Genomic DNA, 20200 nt, shown 5'->3' with positions numbered 1-20200 from the left:
GGCAGTAGATGAAGACTTGTCAATTCTTTTAACCATGGAGGGCAAAAGACTCTTCAGATGCTTTACAAATGACTCTGTTGGAGGCAGGAGTGATTTGTCCACATATCCACTGTAGCACTTGAATGGAGTGCAGCAACACATATCCAAGATGGAGTGGAGGACAGTATATTCTGAACTTCAGGATATGAAATATTGTTTAAAATTTTTAAAGTTGCACCTCTCTCTTTCCAATTAGAGCAAGATTGAAAGTACGAGGAGTGTGAACCACTACTGTTAACACAGTGTGGTTCCAGTTTGAACTTGTAGGTATCATGGACTTTGCAGCCACAATGAGCACATCTTAAAGATCCACTATAAGAGGGCTTTAAATGTTCTAACTGCTGGCACTGGAAAGATCAGAGAGGGTTGAGAATATATGGCTGTACCTTACAATTTAAGTATCCTGCCTTGATCGTGGCAGGAGGGCATAGTGATATGAACATAAAAATAAGAACATTTGTAGATAGCATTATTCTGTCCTTCTGAGTGGAGATACAGGACACTGAAAAAAATACCTTGGTTAGAGAATTCAACTAGGATCGCCAACCTGGGAACACTCTTTAAACCACTCTCAACAATAACTCCTCTTAAGGAATTCAGAGCAGCATGGGGAGTAATCTCAATAGGTATATTCTCCATAGCCTTCAATTTCAAGAGGAGTTTGGTGTGTTGTGGTGAAGATGTTTTCATCAAAATGTCTCAAGAACATAACTTCCTCACTGACTTGTGAGAGCCAGCAAGCCCCTCTAATCTAATTTGAATAAAAAAGGGAGACTTCTGCCATAAGGAGTTCTCATATAATTAATGCAAAATGAGAAATATAGGTACAGAAACTAACTGTGATGGTGATTGTTGAACAGTCATCCATTCACCTCTGTTTACCAGTCATAATTTTTTTTATTTATTTTTTCTGCATGGAGGGGGGTATCCATAATAAAGTAAGAACATTTTAATGCCCACTGTCCTCACCCACTAAGAAGCCTTATGAAGAGACATACTGCAATGCCAAACAAGGGCATTGCAGGAATGCCAGGGTCTTGTGAGCACTATAACCACACACGAATATTAGATACAATGTCCATAACACTTGTTGAGAATGTTCAACATGGGTATTTCATTGACTCTAGCCCAGATGGACCAGTCGACTGACCTTTATGGGAAGCCAACCAAAAGCTATCTGTCTACAGGATTTCAAGGTCAAAGTGGTGTCTCAGGGTTGAACCCTTCAACAACAAGGATCTTCTCATCCCCTTCACAGGTCACCACACATGGCAAATATATGGGTGGGTGTTCAGATCCCAGAGGAGATAAACTGAAAGTACAAACTTTCTCTGGGAAGTCCCTTCACCACATACAGGAATCAACCTCGAGGGGAATAAATTTTGAATGCAAGTCAACAAATGTGATGACGTGACTTTTGATCTCTGATCTTTTCAAAAAGGTTAAAGTTGAAACTAAAATTCATTCAAAACTATGTCTTCTTAACTTATCAACTACAAAATTACTTGTATTTATCTACCAGTATTCCTGATCAATTAACTGAAACTACATGATAAATCATATTTCTTTAGATGTGTTCCTTATAGTTATCTATAAGTGTTCTTAATAAATCAGTTTCACATTTTAACGGAATGCCAAAATAAATACATAAAATTAATTTGGAAGCAAAGGAGTTAATCAGTGATCACAAATGCTCATATGACTTTTTTTCACCCCATTTCAACCTATTTATTTGAAAATACATGAACAGATTTATATAATAATTTACCTTGAAGAAACATCATTTTCCATTTCATCATCTTCTGGCAAAATATCATACCCAAGGTGAACCTTAGATACATCAACATCAGTTTTCACTGATTCTAAAGCTTTGGGCGTCAGGCTCCATAGACGAATGCTCGAATTCTCAAAGCCACCAGCCAAAAGAGTAGTATCCTGGGACAAGCTGACGCTACTAAGTCTGTGAAGATAAAAATTAAACATAAACATAACTTCAGTGCAAATATATTTATATGACTCATTCTGATATTTTAAGGATATTAAAAAAAAAAAAAGAAACTGGACCACAGGAACCAGAATGTGGTAACCTGGAATAAGTTAACACTACTAAGTCTATAAAGGTAAAAATTGATTTTCATAGACAGGAGTGTGGTAACTTGAGACAAGCAACACAAAGTCTGTGAAGATGAAAACTAGTTTTCATAAACAGGTGAGTTGTAACCTGAGACAAGCTCACACTGTTAAGCCTGTGAAGATAAAGACTGGCCTCCAGTGACAAAAACAGGTAATGAACACAAGCAACCATTATGTAGCTTTTTTTTAATAATTTGTATAGCATGATGGAAAAACTTAGACACTTTATTCTTGATAAGTTATTAAAACAAACTTCAGTGAACATTTCACTCTTGAAGCTTCAGTACGAATAGTAGTAGAAGAACCATTTTGAATTATTCACTAACATTATTACCAAAACATAACCATTAAACAACAATATATTTAAATACTTTTAATTTTTGAATTTGCTCTTTAGAATATTATCTAAAATTCCAAGAGTCTTATATCTTTTAATATTCAGTCACCTTGAATATAAACTAAGTTTTATAAATGTACCACCCAAGTCTGATATTTTTAGACCTTGCAGTGAACAGAAATCTTGGCAAACAAGAGTAATAAGCTAAAGGTTGGTATTTAATGAATATATGCTTTTTACCAAAAATCTGAAACCAATTCTATAATTATGAAAACTTAGATTTAAATGTTTAAAATAAACAAATGATTCCACTGAGAGATGTTTCTTTTTCATTGAACTAATGACTCATTTATCAAAGAGTCATATTAAACCACTGCCAATCAAGGATAATGTAAACTGAATTTAGTTTAGGAACCAATTTGAAAAAGTTTTAAATTTTCATAAAAAAAGAAGAAAAAACACATACCCCTGGTTTGTATTGTTCACAGTATACAAACACACTGAAGGAAGGCAAGGAGGACTCTCTGACACTTTCTTGATGGCCTGTTTCAAAGCTTCCAAAGATTCTTTACTATTAGTAAGTGACTTAGGACTTTTTTCATTCTTAATCTCACAAACAGGACTTGAAATTTGGCTGACTTTTATTGGTGGACTATCTTCTTGAATATGCAGGTTGCTAGAATCACGATCTGATAAATTAACCACTGAAATAGCAACAAATACAATTAAATCAATATTTTGTAGCATTGTATCTATAAAACTGTTCAATTAATATATATATATATATTGTCTTTTCATATTTATATTTCAAATTAATAGTGGAGCTCTTAATACCATACTTTAATTTGAATATGATTTGTGATTTTATTACAGGAGAAAATTTTAATTATAGCACGACAGGTTTTCCAAAACTCCCAATTTATGATCACTTAACTCTATAAACAACAACTGAAAAGATATAATTAAAATTGAAAATCAATAATTCAGAAGCAGTAAACACAAACCAAAAATAATTTTTGCATTCAGTTTCAAATTATCTGGACTAGAACTGAACTACAGCAGAAGACAACACATACTGTTGTAATGATTTCTATTAGTTGCCAGGATCTTTAGGATTATTCAGCAAAAATAATGATGGAAAGTTGTCATATCTTAATGATAACAATAATGTTTTACTTATTCAACTTCAAATTTTGTGGTCATGAACCAACATTCAATAACAGACTTACCTTGACAAATAAACAGTATCTAACAGAAATTACATTTACTTACTAATTTACTCTTTCTATCTGAAAACAGATTCATGCTTTGAATATTTACTGGCTTACAGTAAATTACAAGATGACTAACATAACTTCCTTACACACTCTGGACTAACTCAGTTTTAATACATTGCTCAAACTATTTCCTAAAGTTTGTAGAAAGTTCAAGGTTCCCTTTTGTTTAATAATTTGAATTTATTTTGTGTTAATAAAAAATGTTTCATTTTATATATATAATCAGCTTCAACATGATTGATATTCATTAAGATATATCTTTTTATACCTTATTTTGCTAACAGTATTAATCACCACTTCCAACTAAAAATCATGAAAAACACAACAGCATCAGATCACACTATAAAACAGTATTTTTACTAAAAATATTCTTGATTGAGTTCAGTTTGCATCTAAAAAATATAGTTTTTTTTTCATTACTTTAGTTTTGTTTGTATGTATTAAGCTTAATTAACAATAACATTTTATAATTAAGGATTATTCACAATTGATATCATACTCAATAAATCTAATACAGCTTACCTGATATATTGTCATAAACAAAAACTGCTATAACTTTCAAACAAATACAATTTCAGAAATAAAAATAACATTTACAACAATAACAAAAAACTAAGGTGTTTGGGTTTCATTTTCTAAGTCTTTTAAGTTACCTATTAAGCCCTGTTTTTCTTCCCTGCAAGAGATATACTTCAATTGCTTTTGCATGAAGTAGTAAATTCCCTCTCATACCACTCCATTCACTTTACATTGAAGTAATTGGTTTATAATTTGCTCTGTGGTGTTTAAGCTATACCTACCAATATATTCAATGCTAAGTTATATTTGTAGTGGTACACATCATGTATTCAGACATCCTGAAAAGGTGAAGAGAGAGGTTGCACTAATAAAATCATTGAGAGAATGAAAATCATGTGAGAAATAAACTGACAGAATAATAGTTTCCAACAAAATATAGGTGTATTGTTTGGGAAGAACAGATTAATTGTATTAAAAAATTTGGTATGATGATTACAGAAAAGATTCTTCAGAACTGGGTAGAAAATGACAAGATTTTAAACATTTCTCTTTGTGAATTATAAAATATTACAAAATGAGAAAATGTAGATTCTGTAAGATCTTTGAGTAAAATCCTTTGATATAGTTATTTTTAATAATTTTTTTGAAATCTGATATTCAGGTGTGAACTCAAAACCTGAAAGGTGTTTCCCAGCCTAGACAGGGTGAAGGTAGCAAGTAAACTACGTCATTCAATTCTGAAAACTAATATTTGACCATCTTGTGTCAGTCAAAAAAATAAATGTTTACCTTGGAAGGTGTTTCACCTTTAATGGAACTACAGTTAAGGTAGTTTTTCCTAGTTGCATCTATTTTTTTAATGTATACCCTATCTTTAAACACCTTAAGTATGTCCTTTATCATTGTCATAAATAATAAAGCATGCCATGTTAAAATGTCAAGATAATTTCTTGTTATATTTCAAAAATGTTTAAATCTGTTCTTTTGTGATGTAAATGCACAACATACAAAAGATGCCTACTAAATTAACCTATGCTGACCTTATATTTACCTTATGCATCACACAGTGAAATCACAACTTGCAAAGTACAGCCAATTGCAAGGTTATACATAAATTACACTATTAACAATAATTAAAACATTTTTCTAGTTACCATCTTATGAAATTAATAATATTTTGTTGCATTACTTGATAGTTCATGTGGCTCACACATTTTAATAGTATTATCAGGCCCTTAAATTATGCTGAAGAAATATTAATTTGTTGTATGCCAAGTGAAACTAAAAGGACAAAGTATATATGAAGACTATATAATGACACTTTAAAGATAAAAGAAAATTTCAGTCAAAGATGGTGAGAAGCCATAAACAGAACTACTATTCCATTCACCATGATTTTGTTGGTTTTCATCCATGTTCCACTCATGATGCTTCTTTAAACAAGCTTGAGCTCAAATGAATAAATATCATGCCAGGGGATAAGAGCTTCTGTTTGTTATTAAGCACAGGGATACATCAATGGTATTGAAATCAATTTTTAGGATTCTAAGCCCTCAGACATGCTGTTGAGTCACTGGGGAATAAGGTAACAGTTATAACAAATATGTTATGTACTCATATAACTGTTATGTCACTGAACAAATGAATCCAAGCATTAGTCATGAGTGGTAATGTTATCCCTGCACATTCAGCTTAGTACAGCAAAAGACACTTGGGCAAAAAGTAGTTTACACAAACTGTTAAGTGAAGATGGAAAAAAGAAAGACTACAATAGATGTGCTTGATCTTACAAAGAAAATGCATCAAGGAGAAGAAACATCAATTGGAACAGATTATAATGGTCTCACAAGTTAACTGATGATAAAGATTTTCATGTGACTACTCAAACACCTGTCTTGTATGATTCTGTTTGAGGAATACTTAGGTAAGATATGTACAAAACTGTCTGCACATCTGGTCTGTAAAATACTCAACTTAGTTTGTTTCTCTGTATTTTCAAGTTGTAATACTGATTACAAAGAATTTATATCTAACACTATCCACCTGTTTTACATAATAAAACAATGTTACCAGCCTAGTTTTATATCAGCGTACAGAGATGTTTCAAAATAATTGAACAGTGATTATGTGAACTTAATCTACACAACATGGAATTTGTGTGTGTATGTGTGTGTACAAGTTATGGGTATTATGAAAATATGTTTTTGGTACTTCAGTGGCTTTTTCAACACATGTGAGATAATGTCAAAAAACATGTGCAAATAAAAAAGTTAAAATTATGTAAAAAATTATCTTATTGACCCTTGTTCTTCAAAATAATATTTACAAAAGTAAAATGGTATTTATAAGTTCACTCTTAGGATTTCTAACATTGATATATCACCAGATAGACAAGACAGAATGAGTTAAAAGCATAATAGTAAGATGATGTTGGAAATAATTTTGTTTGTATGAAACATGTGAAAATGAAACGGACAATAATTACAGTTTCCTCAGCAAGCCTCAACACTAGTTTCATATTTACCTAAATACACTTATAATTAAATACTGAAGCTTAGTATTTTATTTTTATATTTTCATTAGCCACAAACAGATAGAAACCAAAACTAAATTATTATATTGTTTTTACAGCTGTCAGTATACACAGGAAAGATTTAGAATGTATAGTCTGTTGAAAAAACAGTTTTGAAAGCTAAAATTCAAAGTACAGTCACTGTACAATAGTAATGTAAATTTACTTTTGATTATTTAAATTACATTTTAGCATTGTTTTAACTTTGCAAGAGGTGGCAGGGAAACGAGTGATAGACATCTCAGCTGTGAAATCATTCATAAGTAATCTTCATGCAAAACTGGGTTAAACAAAGTTAATTCATTCATGTTACAATAAATGCATTAATAAATGTATTTTATTTATATCTAACTACAACCACATTCTCCTCACCTTCAATACAAAAGTACATGTTTAACACTTGAAGAAGTATAAGTTGGTCATTGTCCTGGAAAGAAAACACAGAAATATAATAAACTACTGTTTATCTAATCTGTAGTGTCAAACACTGAGCTAGTTTTAAAAAAATATGCTGTTAATAAAATTTTCTTTTTTCTGTTTAGTACAATAACCAAAGGTACCTCTGTTTACTATCTATATATTCTTGGTAACTCATGATTTCTTCTCAGTGTAAATCTACATCTATCAGGTACATATTTTGCATGTAACAAAACACAAACTAAAAACTTTGGTCTAATACAAGTAGGAATAAAGCATGATATAAAAATCATATATACGAAAAAATAAATTCATGTCTATTCCTAAGATTTTTAATGATTTCAATTCAATTTCCAATCAAATGTTAAACCTTTATTGTACATCTAGAGTCAGCTCTATGTAGATAATGAATAATATATATTTTTTCATGTATTAACACAAATATCCACAAATACCAAAAAACACTATGACCAATACAGTGATTCATTGTTATGATTGACTAAATTTTATTTATGCTATATACACACACACACACACACACAAATGTTTAGAAATTAAAACACAGAGTCATTAACTGAAGGAACAACTTTAAGACAGAAGCAGTTTTCCAGTTATTTTTACTTTTGACGTGTGTTGGAAAGTTTCAAACAGCAGTCTTCTAAATATATACAGAGATGCCAACTATTTCAAATGATTGAGCGTAATGATTGCAGACAGAGCCCTTTATCATTTGCAGCTACTAGGCCTGACCAATGTCTCTAAGCTGTTTATTATTATATTATTATTATAACTATTATTATTTATTACTGCTATAGATTGCTCACTTATGACTGTTTTGTGTATTTAATAAATAAATTTAAAAAAATTCTTTTGAAATTATGTCTTTTATTTAGTTCAGAGTAACAAACATACTGGTAAAACAACATTGAACATGCACAAACAGTAAGCAGAAAAGGCCTTTGTGTAAGGATTAGTTTATACCACGTTTATGACACTTGTAATAGTTTTGCAGCTGTTACAACCTTTACTTTCATGAAAATGTCTCTGGATGTTTGGGAGTTATAACAACATTGTCCATTTGACTGCATACACATCTTGTGTGTTATAATACTGCTCAAAACTGAGGTGCTCAAGTTTGGTCTGAACTTGCTTTTGTTTTTAGTCACTAAACTATATATCCTTTCACTGTCAGCATTAGAATGGAAGACTGTAAGAATTCCAAGCATAACACTACACAGTATGTCATACTTCTGGTTGCCATTTCCATCCTTAACTGTAGACAGCTGAACCCAAAACTTGTCAACATTCAACTGAAGGACAGTTTCTGAGAAAGTATCAATTTGATAGTTCAAATCTTGCCCTTCCAACTTGTCAATAGTGTCGTGCTCATGTGTATTGACAAGAACAGGATACCTGTCTGTGAAGAAGCATAGAGAAGAGAAATCTTTCCTGACTTTCAGTTCTGGGTCAGCAACCTCTGCGTGAATCAGAAGTTCATCATTTAGAGGGAAATGTTTCATCAAGTAATTTGTAGCTGCAATATAGTATTTCTTGACACTGGTGTAGAAGCTGATCAGGTCCAGGTCCTTTTCATATTTAACAATGTATTCCTTGGCAGCATTTCCAATAGAAACTGCCTCATCAGATTTGTGCAAGGATTCATTGTTGTAGTCAAGATATTTTGGCTTGATGTATCTGACAAGTATATTTTTAACTTGTGTAATCAGAGTTCTGTGCATAATGTGTATGCAAGGTTCTTCTCTTTACACTATCAAATTAGCTTGCTCAAATAGAGATATTGCATACTGAAGAAAAAGACAAAATAACAAGTTCTTTTTATTGACCAAGAAGACTGTTAACTTATCTAACTTGCTCTGCACATAACTTTTCCTGGTTACTTCCTTGCTAGGTTTCGTTTTCTTCTCTTCTTTCATTGATTGTCTCGTCTTTAGTTCAAGGTCAGACTGCCTAAACATATATTGAGTTTTATCAAATGTTTCTTTGTCTGCTTTGTTGTCTTGTGTCCCTGTGTGGCTGAGAGGATATCCTGACTGTTAATGTCTTGCTGCCTGGCTGAGCTGCACGTTTAGATCCTTTTGAATCTAGTTTTTCCTTTTCACAGTGAAAATACTTCTTCAATGGCTTCCACATGTCCAATATTCTGTTGAGGCACACCCCAAGTGATAGCGATCTTGTGTTAACAAGTTGTAGAATTTTTCTTGTTTCTTTGTAAAACAATCCTTGAAACTCTTTGAAATGTTGTTTTCTGCTAGCACTTTTGTCCAGAAAATAGCAGATATCTATCAATATATCAGAAATTGGGCAGGGCAGTTCTCTGGAAGCTTTCTGGGCAGCAATATTCATGAGGTGACAGGCACAGCCCATGAAGAAAATTCTAGGCTGTTGTCTTGAGATGTGTCCCATCACACCTTTACCCATACCAGACATAACTGAGGCATAATCTGAAGAAAAACTAAGACAGTTTTCCCATGGAATTTTCCTCTTTGTCAGTTCGTGGTCCAAAAGCTTGAAAATATTCTCTCCTGTTGAAGCTTCTTTCCATTCCACCATTGTCAAAAGAGAACAAACAATTTTTCCAAGCAAAGGGTCAAGATATCGTACAACCACTGGATACAATTTTGAGTCATCCACATCTGTGGATCTACCTGTAGCTAAACTGTAAGCACTGTTAGTAAGTACACTTGAAATCATTTTGTCATCTTCTCAACCCAACATTTGTACAATGGCTGTAGTTTTGGTTCTAGCATAGTCATATTTTTTCGCTATATCAGAGTCTGGGAATATTTTTCTGAATAGATATCCTGCATGATTGGCTACAGCTAGGGGTAAATTATGAGCAATGACAAATTGCGTGAACATCACTTCTGCATTTATGGTTTCATATTCTGAATTCTTACTCATGTCATTACCTGCATCATTTTTGTCTTCTCCTCAGCCTTTTGTTGGTGAGATGCCGATTTTGTATGTATGGAACAATCGTTTATACCACCATGCTCCACAGAAAAATCAATGTGACAAACTGTATAAAACGCACGACTGTCACTGACTTTTGATGCAATAATCGGATATTTTGCACTATACTCTTTCCTAAATTTTTGATTCACAGTTTTAGTTCCTTTAGATTTGCCAGAAACAAGACAATCTGGTGAACAAGGCCTTTTTTTTTCCATCTTGTGAACGATCGCATTGATCTTTCTATGCCGCTTAGAAAATGAGAAATACCCATCTACGTGAGCGCTGATTGTCTGACCAGCACCAATGACATAACTATGGATTCCCCCATGTACCCAGTGTGGAGAAGCATTGCACTGAAACTATTGGTAGATGTCGGAGATTATCGCAAGTAGCCATTTGGACTACGGTCTTTTATTTATTATCAAATTTATTTGTATCTCACTAGAAATTTTCTTTTTACCCCTTTCAAGCCATGGAGGAACAATTTATCACTTTATTGTATAGGCCTATATAATATATAATCATTTGGGAGTTGCAACATATCGTAATATTTGTCTGTATGAGCATATAGTCATAATGTATACACCAAAATCATAATGATTATGCTCAAACCATAATGGTTGGCATCTCTGTATATATACACAAATTATAACTACAATGTTATTAGATCAGCAGAAATGATAAATAGCACACTAATACAAAATATCTTAAATGAATATTTTCAACTCTGAAAATACAGCACTATCAAAACAACATGAACCTAGCTATTAAATTTTCCACAGTTTTTCTTTATTACTATCACAAAACATTAAATATTTCCTAGTTCTTTCTGTATTAAATCTGTATATCTTATCAGATTTGTATATAAGAATTTTTGGTATACCACAAAAATTAATACTAAAAGTTACTGTTAGGAAAACTGACAAAGCTGGAACATACTTCTTGCAGCGGAAAAAAAAAATCCAAATAAATAGTTACTAACAGTGACTTACTGAAGATATAATACAGATTGGTAACTGTTATTTTACATTTACATTAATTTATACAAAAGTTTTATGTTTTTCACAAAGTAACAAGTGTTCTTTGTGAATAAGCCTGATATATTTCAGGAACCCTACAAAAGTAACACTAAGAAACTTCGCCAAGCGCGTTATATGTTGCTGTTTCAAATGTTTGGAAACATCTCAGAAAAGTGAGAAAAAACAAACAAATGTGTAAAATGATAAGAACTGACTGAAATACCAAGTTATAAAAGTCACAACTAGCCATTCAAAAAAGATAAAGACTATTTCTGCATGAACTTCTGGATATACATCTTGCAGCTCTTCACTTTACTCATGGCTCAAAAAGCAGCCATTGACAGCAACCATTTTTCAATATACTACATAAACTCACCAAAACTTTAACCTAGTCAAGGTCTGTTATAGCAATTAAACAAAAGAAAAAGAATGTTTTGAATATCACATACAGAAGGATTATTGTTTGTTTGTTTTGAATTTCATGCAAAACTACTCAAGGGCTATCTGTGATAGCGGTCCCAAATTTAGCAGAATTAGAATAGAGGGAAGGCAGCTAGTTATCACCACCAACTCTTGAGATACACTTTTACCAATGAATAGTGGGATCAGCCATCACATTACAATGCCCCCATGGCTGAAAGGGCAAGCATGTTTGATGCGATTGGGATTGAACTCGAGACCCTCCAATTACGAATCAAGTGCCTTAACCATCTAGCCATGCCGGGGCACAGAATGATTAAGCTCTTAGTGTTTCATATTTTAAAAATAAATACTTGATATAATAAAAACACCAACACTACACCCCTCAAATGTTATTTCATGGACTTATTCTACCTATCACTGTAATAAATTATATTTACAAATTGAATTCATGTTCTAATGAAAATGATAAATAACAACAATTAACATCTTATTCTTCCTCAGGATTCAATAGATGTTTTGGACCAGGGAGGATCAAGTTTAGTGTCAAACTCCTTCCTCCTTTTCAGGAATTGTTATTTTGTTTGCGCTTTTACTGAACCTTAGGTAATAACCCTCATTACATTGCTGTATTACTAACAGTATGTTAAATTTTATCCATTGTCTAGTTTTAATTAACATAACCTTTTTGTGCCATGTCCAATTCATGGAGTAATATAAATTCGCACATTTTCACTATCTTCACTTATGCGAGATTGCACTATTAGTTCATGTTCACAATACAGTTTCGCTTAACATTCACATACACACAGACATATAACGATAGAAAAAACTGACATCAAAGGGTCAAAAAGCAACATAATTTAAAAACTAAGATAAAATAATTGTGTACACAGGAGTCTTACCTTTAAAAATTTCAAGAAATATTCCACACAATCTTCACTAAGTTGTACATGGAACTTATTTTCCCTGGAAGAGTAAATAAAAACAGTTAAGAGAAATCCACGAAAGAAAATAAACACACATTTAACTACCAAAAAAAATTACTTAATTGAAAATGCATATATTTATCCCTAAAATTGAGAAGTTGTACAGATACTAATATCTTCTTTTGGTATCATAACATATAACAACTGATAAAATGAATTAAAATGTTTTTTAAAAATAATTTGATGTTAGAGCTTTTGATTTTACAACTTTAATTGTTTATTGTTTTTCCTTTTTCATCTGAAAATTAGTTATTTTTCTTCTTAGTATCAAGAGTTTGGTGAAAGTCACTTGAATTTTGGGTAAAGAAGCTTTAAGGCAGAAGGAATAATAAGAAAACAATATACTTTGTTCTTCTCACAGTAACCACTTTCATTGTCTTATGTCATTCAGTGATTGATAGACTGAAATATGAAAATCATCTGCAGTAGTTTATGGATATTATTATTATTTTTACTAATTGTACAAAGTGTTGTAAATGTCACAAATATATTGAAAAAACATCCTTACAGTGCAATTCTTGGTCAAAATATGGCCCCAAGCAAAAGTAACCCTGCTTTGGGAACACTTTTCATCAATATCAAAATAACATTTTTGGAGTTTTATTGCATTTCCATAGCAAGTAATTGATTTCTAAGTTTATACAAAGTCTTGTATGATAAACTGATTTATTAGATTTTTCCCTTGTTCAAGATTGTCACCAAAACATAGCAATTTCTGTATGATCAAATAAAAACAATTGCTGTTAATAGCTTTATAATCTTCTTACAAATTACCATAAAACAGAAGGGTAATGACTCAGTAATGAATCAAGAACCATAAACACACAATGATGAACAGTACATACAAAACTTTTCTTTATCTCTGAAACTTTAACATATTTTATTAGATATTATAAGATTTTTTTAAATAAAACATTTGAAATTTCAATGTTAGATATCCAAATATACATATAAAAAATATACCAAAGGTTTCATAAATCTCATATAGCCAACATACAAGTTTTAATCTCACTATCCACAGCATTACAGGCCAAGTCTAAAATTACTCATATCAGGTCTGAGTTCCATACAGAGAACTGTTGGCATTTTCACAAATGAAGTTCAGGCAGTTTGAAAACACTGGCTAGTTAATGATTACAAATTATAAGGTTCAAAGTCTTTGTATCTTAATTCTTTCATTAAGAAAAAACTTTACACATCCTATTACCTAATTTCCTTAACAGTAGAAAACTTTGCCAAATCTTGAAGAGTAACAATACTGCAAAGACTCTCTGCTACACTTTTGTACTCTTGGGAATGAAGAAAAAGCCCATGATGTCTGGAATGAAACTTTTGGGCTGGAAAACAAATTTAATCAAGTTATTGCAAGCAGAAAAAATATACCTTTTATATAAAAAAAACACAACAACTTTCCAACACATCAAGGCATAAATTAAGATTCCCCAAAACAAACACTGAATCATTTGAAGTTTTGAAACACCTTTTGAATAAGGCAGAAACATACAGAAAACTTCACAAAGACAAGTCTCTAGATATATAACCATGTCTTAGTTTATTACAAATTTCTGTTTTCAGCCTCAAACTATTCTTGTAAATTTGTAATTATAAAAAGGTTTTAAATTTCCATACTTCAATGATTAGTTAGAAAAGGACATAGTAAAGCATTGAATTTGTATATGTAGTAAAATGTTTAATATATATATTACTTAGTAAAATGTTGAATTTGTATATTAAATAGTCAAATGTTGAATTTGCATTATCTCACCTTAATCCAAGTATAAAAAGAAACTGTAAACTTTATTTTAGTTATGAAAGAATAAAAAGACACCAAATGACAAGTATTGGCGACTTCATGATTAAACTGAATGAAGCATGCCACTCAGTCATGCTTCATATTGGAGTATGTACTTATGGGAGAAGACAGTAGCACATTTATAAAAATGAAACTAACCAATTGGTTATCTAATTTGTTTTTGTATACAGACCTGCCATGCCCCTTTATATACATAAACCACCTTTTTAACCGTACACAATATAATTAATTTAAGTTAAAAGAACAAAGAAATGCAGGTATAAGAATATTTAAATTTTACAAATAAAGTTTTTAGATAATTTGATAACCAACAGGACTTGTGGAAATTCAGCAAGTGCTCTAGTCTCCATGGTTACAATTATTTGTACCACATACTTGAGAGCAGCCTTGAACAATATTCACAGGACTTAGTATATTTATTCTAAACAATGCAATAATAGTGAAATAATTGTTCAATGTTACAGTTTCATTTTATAATACTATAAACAGTAAAATATTTTACAGAATTAGTATAGGACAAACTATAGCATAAAGAATCCTTAATGGCTAAATATGTTGGTGTCAGGAATAGTTTGGTGCTTTACCAATGAAGTTTCAACTTTATTATGCATATAATTTTGTGAAAATACAATTTCTTAAAACAAATAATTCTGAAAATCATTAGTTTTCATATTAGAGCTAAATAAAGTAAACTGTTAATCTCTTTAAGTTATAAAAAACATTTTACAAAACTTACAAAAGTACTGTGATGGGACACTTAATTCTGTTTACCTGCAGTTTTCTGACCATTAGTCACCAATTCCAAGTAAAGATGGATAAACATAGGGAAGAGAATGTATGAGAGTTCAGACTTGTAAGGCTCTAAGGCTTCAGATAAAAAGTTCTTCAACCTATAAAACAGAATAATCGAAGAATTAATGATAATCTCACAAAATACTGTTATTAAAAAGAAAAGTGTGATGAATATTAACTTGTATTGATTTCTTTCTTGTCTTGATTTACATTATTAAAACAACTTTCATAAATCAGTAACTCACATTGATTTACAGAGAAACTTTTCAAAACCCATATCTTTCAAAAAATCTAAGTATCAATATACTATTATGATTTAATATAAATATATAAAACTCTAATTTTTGTCACAAAATATATATTTTTGTTTATTTCTTGGCATCTTTATAGTTTAATATCTGGAAATGATATACTCATATATCACCATCTATTTTATAGACTCCACAATTAGATACAACCTAGTTACAATTACAAAACTATACCTTCAAATGCAATGCTGATTTTTAAGTATTTTGACAAGACCTCTTATGTTACCTTGTGTACTGCTGATCCACAGCAGTGGCATCTCCACTGATGCTGGTGTAGCTGAAAGCATTTCTCATTCCTGTACCAACACAGACAGTGGCATTTAAAGTCATCTCCTGAAGAACTTGATGAATGTTCAGGTCACTTTTTTTGAATGTCTCAGAGTCCTGAAAAGAAAAAAAAAAAGAGAAAGGTTATGAGAATTAAAAGCTCTATTATATGTGCTATGGTTAATAACAGTAGTCTGTATCCTGGTTGTAAATTATATGTTATATTATTAGTATCAACAATGTCTATAACAGATAAACAAAAAACATACTAATTAAAGACAGAAAAAAGGTACACAATATTTTTTTTCTTATGTTTCCTTTACACAGTTATATACAGTACTCTATTTTATATATAATGTGCACAGTAATGTCTCTTTGAGAAACCCACTTGAAAATATGTGACAAGCAAAGCTCAACATTTACTTTTGAAATAATGGTAAAACACACAAATAAATGTGAATGCAAAATTTTATTTTGCAAGCGGAATATTCTACACTAAACTGTTAAGAAATAATCATACAATGTTTGTCACATTCCAAAATGTAGAGTAAGTTAATGAATAAAAGTGTTGATCTACCATATGTTACTGTTAAGTGGCTCTTCGACTCTCAATAATTACTTTTTGCAGTGGGTAGCGTGAGTAGTTCAGTAAACTCAAGAGTGGAAAACAATTAACCTTTTTTAATTCCATAAATTAATTTAACTTAACTGCTTAACTTAAATTTTTCCCATCATCAAGGTGGGTATGTTTGTTTGTTATTCATAAGGCCAAGCAAACATGACTTCTCACAAAAAAAATAAAAATATTATAATTTTCAGGATACTCATTACTCTTAGGTTTAGCCTTTATGATAGGGTAAGAATACAGAATCTCACTATTAGATCCCAAAATGTAAAACTTGGTACTATGAATGCCTCAGTGAGACAATAAGAGGATTATATACATTGCTAGATGTCAGTCATTCAAAGCTAACTTTTGTTTATTACAAACATAAAACCTAGTTTCTTCATGTATAAAAAACTAGTACAATGCATTTGTCATTACTCATTTTGAAATTTATTTCAAAATTAAGGGTAATATAACTATTTAACTTATGTGTGATGATGTTAATTCATCATATTCAAAATTTAAATATCAAATGTATTATTACATATTACTTGCCAGTATGACATTGGTGTATTATGTAATTTGTTGCTTTGTCTGTTATATAACAGCTTTTATTACCATGCTTAATTATGCCTCATAAATTGGATTTTAGTCAAAGTACAATACCTGCAAGAGTAAATATTTATGATCAAAACAATGTACACTTTCATAGGTTATATTTTTCATGCAAAATTATATTTCACACACATATAAATCAGTTTCAAGAGCACATTTAAGCTAAGAGAAAGTATTGTAAATATTGAAAAAGAAAGAGATATTAATGATGCAACATCCATATTCTTAACAAAACCTAACACAGATGGAAAATTCACACCCTATATTTAGTGATTTACATTAGGCATTTCCAATAACAATGTTTTCAGCAGTTTGAAATTAACTGGTAGATAAATTTCATGTGGTTTGCGAGTTTAAAACCAAAAACTGTAATTTCTTGTTGCTAAAAATCTACTATAAAATTAAGACATAGCTTAATTATAAATCTTGAAATTAAAATTTATCCTAATGAAACCCAAATTTTTAGTTTTCATTTATGACCACTTCTTTCAAAATTGTTCTATACAGTAATATTAACAAAAATACTCTCATTCTTCAACACGTGTTGTTTGTTTGTTAAATTCCATGTAAAAATACTTGAAGGTTATCGACACTAGCCACCTCTAATTTTGAAGTGACAGACAACTGGAAGACAGTCAGCACACCACTCACTTCCAACTCTTGAACTACCATTTACTCACCAATAGTTGGATTAATGCCATATATTTATAATGCCTCATAGCTGAAAGGACGAGCATGTCAAATGATGGTGTTCAATCTCATGTCTTGCAAACTACAAGTTGATACACTATCTAGCAGACCATGCCAAATTTCAAAATGTATTAGATGAGAAGTGTTTCATGATGATGAGAAACCCACTTGAAATAAAAATGTATCTCAAGATGGCTAGTATGGGTATTAACACATTTATTAGAAGATAATAGAAAACAATATTTCAATATTCTTAGGTCATCCTTTTTTTGTTAACCTGAATATGACCTAAGAAGGTCAAAAAGTTGTTCTCTACTTAAATAAAAGTTTTAATACTCATACCAGCTGTCTTGAGATGCAAATTACAAGTATAATAAGGTTAAACTATGAATAGGTGGAGTGTGCCTACTATTTTTGTGAGTTTTAGCTATTACATAAAAACCATACAACATGTAATACCACGCAAACTTAATATAACTAAAATAACAAGAAACAGTGGAATATATGTAATTTCATATCAACTTGATAAACTGGTTAACCACTGTTACTTCAAGTTCTATTCAAACTTTTAATTACAATTTTAAACTTAGCCAAGTTAATGACTTAAGTTCTAAATAATAAGGGTTGAATGACAGAAATGAGCCAATCACGTATAAAATATTATGGCTATAAACTTAAACTTACCGAATACTGTCTTCTTCTCAGAAAACTTCCTACTGCTGAAGAAACAAGCTCACTCCGACTTCGCTTCATTTCAAACGAAAAACTCTTTATTTTCATAATAAAACCATGTTTCCAAAATTTGACAAATCTCTCCCCATAAAGATGACATTGCCACCTAGCGAATAATAACCATATAGCATTTATCACTACTATATCACCAGTCTTAAGATATTATTTACAAAATGTGAACACTGTTCTTAATTTTCAAGGTTTATAAAAGTTCGCTTTTTGAAGTGCATAATAAATATACATATATATATATTTAAAATATAAAACAGTGATTTAATTCTCATTCCTAAAAATCTACAATTACAATCATGAGCAAAATAATATTTTTTTATACGAAGGCAATCAGTGGTCTACAATTAGAGATCTACAAATGATTTTCAACAAACTTTTTGCCATATATAATAAAACCATGAATATTATACATGTGCGTTTTGTGTATAAAATAATAAAATTAAGTAACTTACATTTGGTAATTTGTGAGAAAGATAAGTGTGAGTGTAAAAACAACAACAACGTGCAATTTGTTATGCTGTACCGTGATTTGTGTTTAGACAAATTATTTATTGACGATGTAATTTCAATAGTAAATTGAACAAAGTAAAAAAGAGTCCAAAGCCGAAAGTTGGTAAAACAACATAACTAATAAGCCTAATGATTTTAGATGAAGATTATACTCAAATGAATATGTTTTGTCATAAAATTCCTTTCGGACAGTTCATAAACAGTATTTCAAACCTATCTTTTGTCGCCATGCGTTACTGTCCAAGAAAACCAAACATTTAGTATCGAAATTCACCATTTGAGGTGCAGATAAAAAAAACACACTTTTTACTTATTAAGCATGGTAAGGAAAGTATTTAGATGGAGGCGTGTTAGGGGGAGACTATGGAGACTAGGGGTGCTTCTGATACACATTTTTCAATAAATTCCTTTTAAACCCTGTATGCCATTCATTTGAAAATTTTATTTTCCCTTAACTCCCAGCAAGTAAGGCGTCGAATGAAGCATATTTTTTAGTAGTTATAGACATTTTTTTTACGATCCAAAAGAAGGTACATTGAGACATAAGAAGAGGAACGCAAGGTTTAAAGCCCACCCAACTATCCACAAATGCACGTCACTGTTGGGCTAGACAAAGCATACGTCTACAACCACATGTAAAATTCATTTTTATATGCAGTGCTCAGTACGTAGCTATGATAAAAATCACATTCTGTTGCATATTTTCCCACACTCATCTTAATTAATTATTCCATTACAGAGCTTAAATCATAGGTATGTAATAATGTAATATTAGTATTTCAGAACAACTTTTGTTCACCACACTTCATTGCCCAGGAAAACCTTCATTCACTACTAGAATTAGCAATTATAATTTTGTAATTTGTACCTGGATTTATAAATGTAGTGTTTAGTGTATAGATGTAACAAAATGGGTTTCATTTTTTTGCTAGCAATTTTGATTTCAGTGCATCTTTATCATGACCCACTTAATCATTTACTTTTCACCCATTTGCTCATCAGTATTTTCAATAGGTCTAGGGTATTGGCCTAGTTGCAGAAGTGAAAAAGCTGGTTACGAACAATAACATTAGAAATATTAAAAATCTTTTTTTTTTAATTTCGCGTAAAGCTACACGAGGATTATCTGCTTTAGCCGTTTCGAGTTTAGCAGTGT

General features: G+C 31.0%; 1 protein-coding gene across 1 annotated transcript in view; it reads right to left on the bottom strand.

The window, feature by feature from the left end:
• The window catches only part of LOC143223376 (TAF5-like RNA polymerase II p300/CBP-associated factor-associated factor 65 kDa subunit 5L), a 36380-nt gene extending 17746 nt beyond the window's left edge, over window positions 1–18634 (bottom strand). Inside the window, exons 1-8 of the mRNA XM_076451283.1 lie at window positions 18475–18634; window positions 15838–15995; window positions 15283–15401; window positions 13906–14035; window positions 12615–12678; window positions 7250–7304; window positions 2976–3213; window positions 1808–1999 (exon numbers count right to left, since the gene is read on the bottom strand). Of these exons, the coding sequence (XP_076307398.1) occupies window positions 1808–1999; window positions 2976–3213; window positions 7250–7304; window positions 12615–12678; window positions 13906–14035; window positions 15283–15401; window positions 15838–15995; window positions 18475–18570 (1052 nt within the window). The 5' untranslated portion in view covers window positions 18571–18634. The remainder of the gene's footprint in view (window positions 1–1807; window positions 2000–2975; window positions 3214–7249; window positions 7305–12614; window positions 12679–13905; window positions 14036–15282; window positions 15402–15837; window positions 15996–18474) is intronic.
• Between the last annotated feature and the right edge of the window lie 1566 nt (window positions 18635–20200).

This window comes from Tachypleus tridentatus, chromosome 8 (assembly GCF_004210375.1).
Source record: "Tachypleus tridentatus isolate NWPU-2018 chromosome 8, ASM421037v1, whole genome shotgun sequence".
Lineage (NCBI taxonomy): Eukaryota > Metazoa > Arthropoda > Merostomata > Xiphosura > Limulidae > Tachypleus > Tachypleus tridentatus.
The sequence above is the reverse complement of the archived record's forward strand: the minus strand, read 5'-3'. Positions and strand labels throughout refer to the sequence as shown.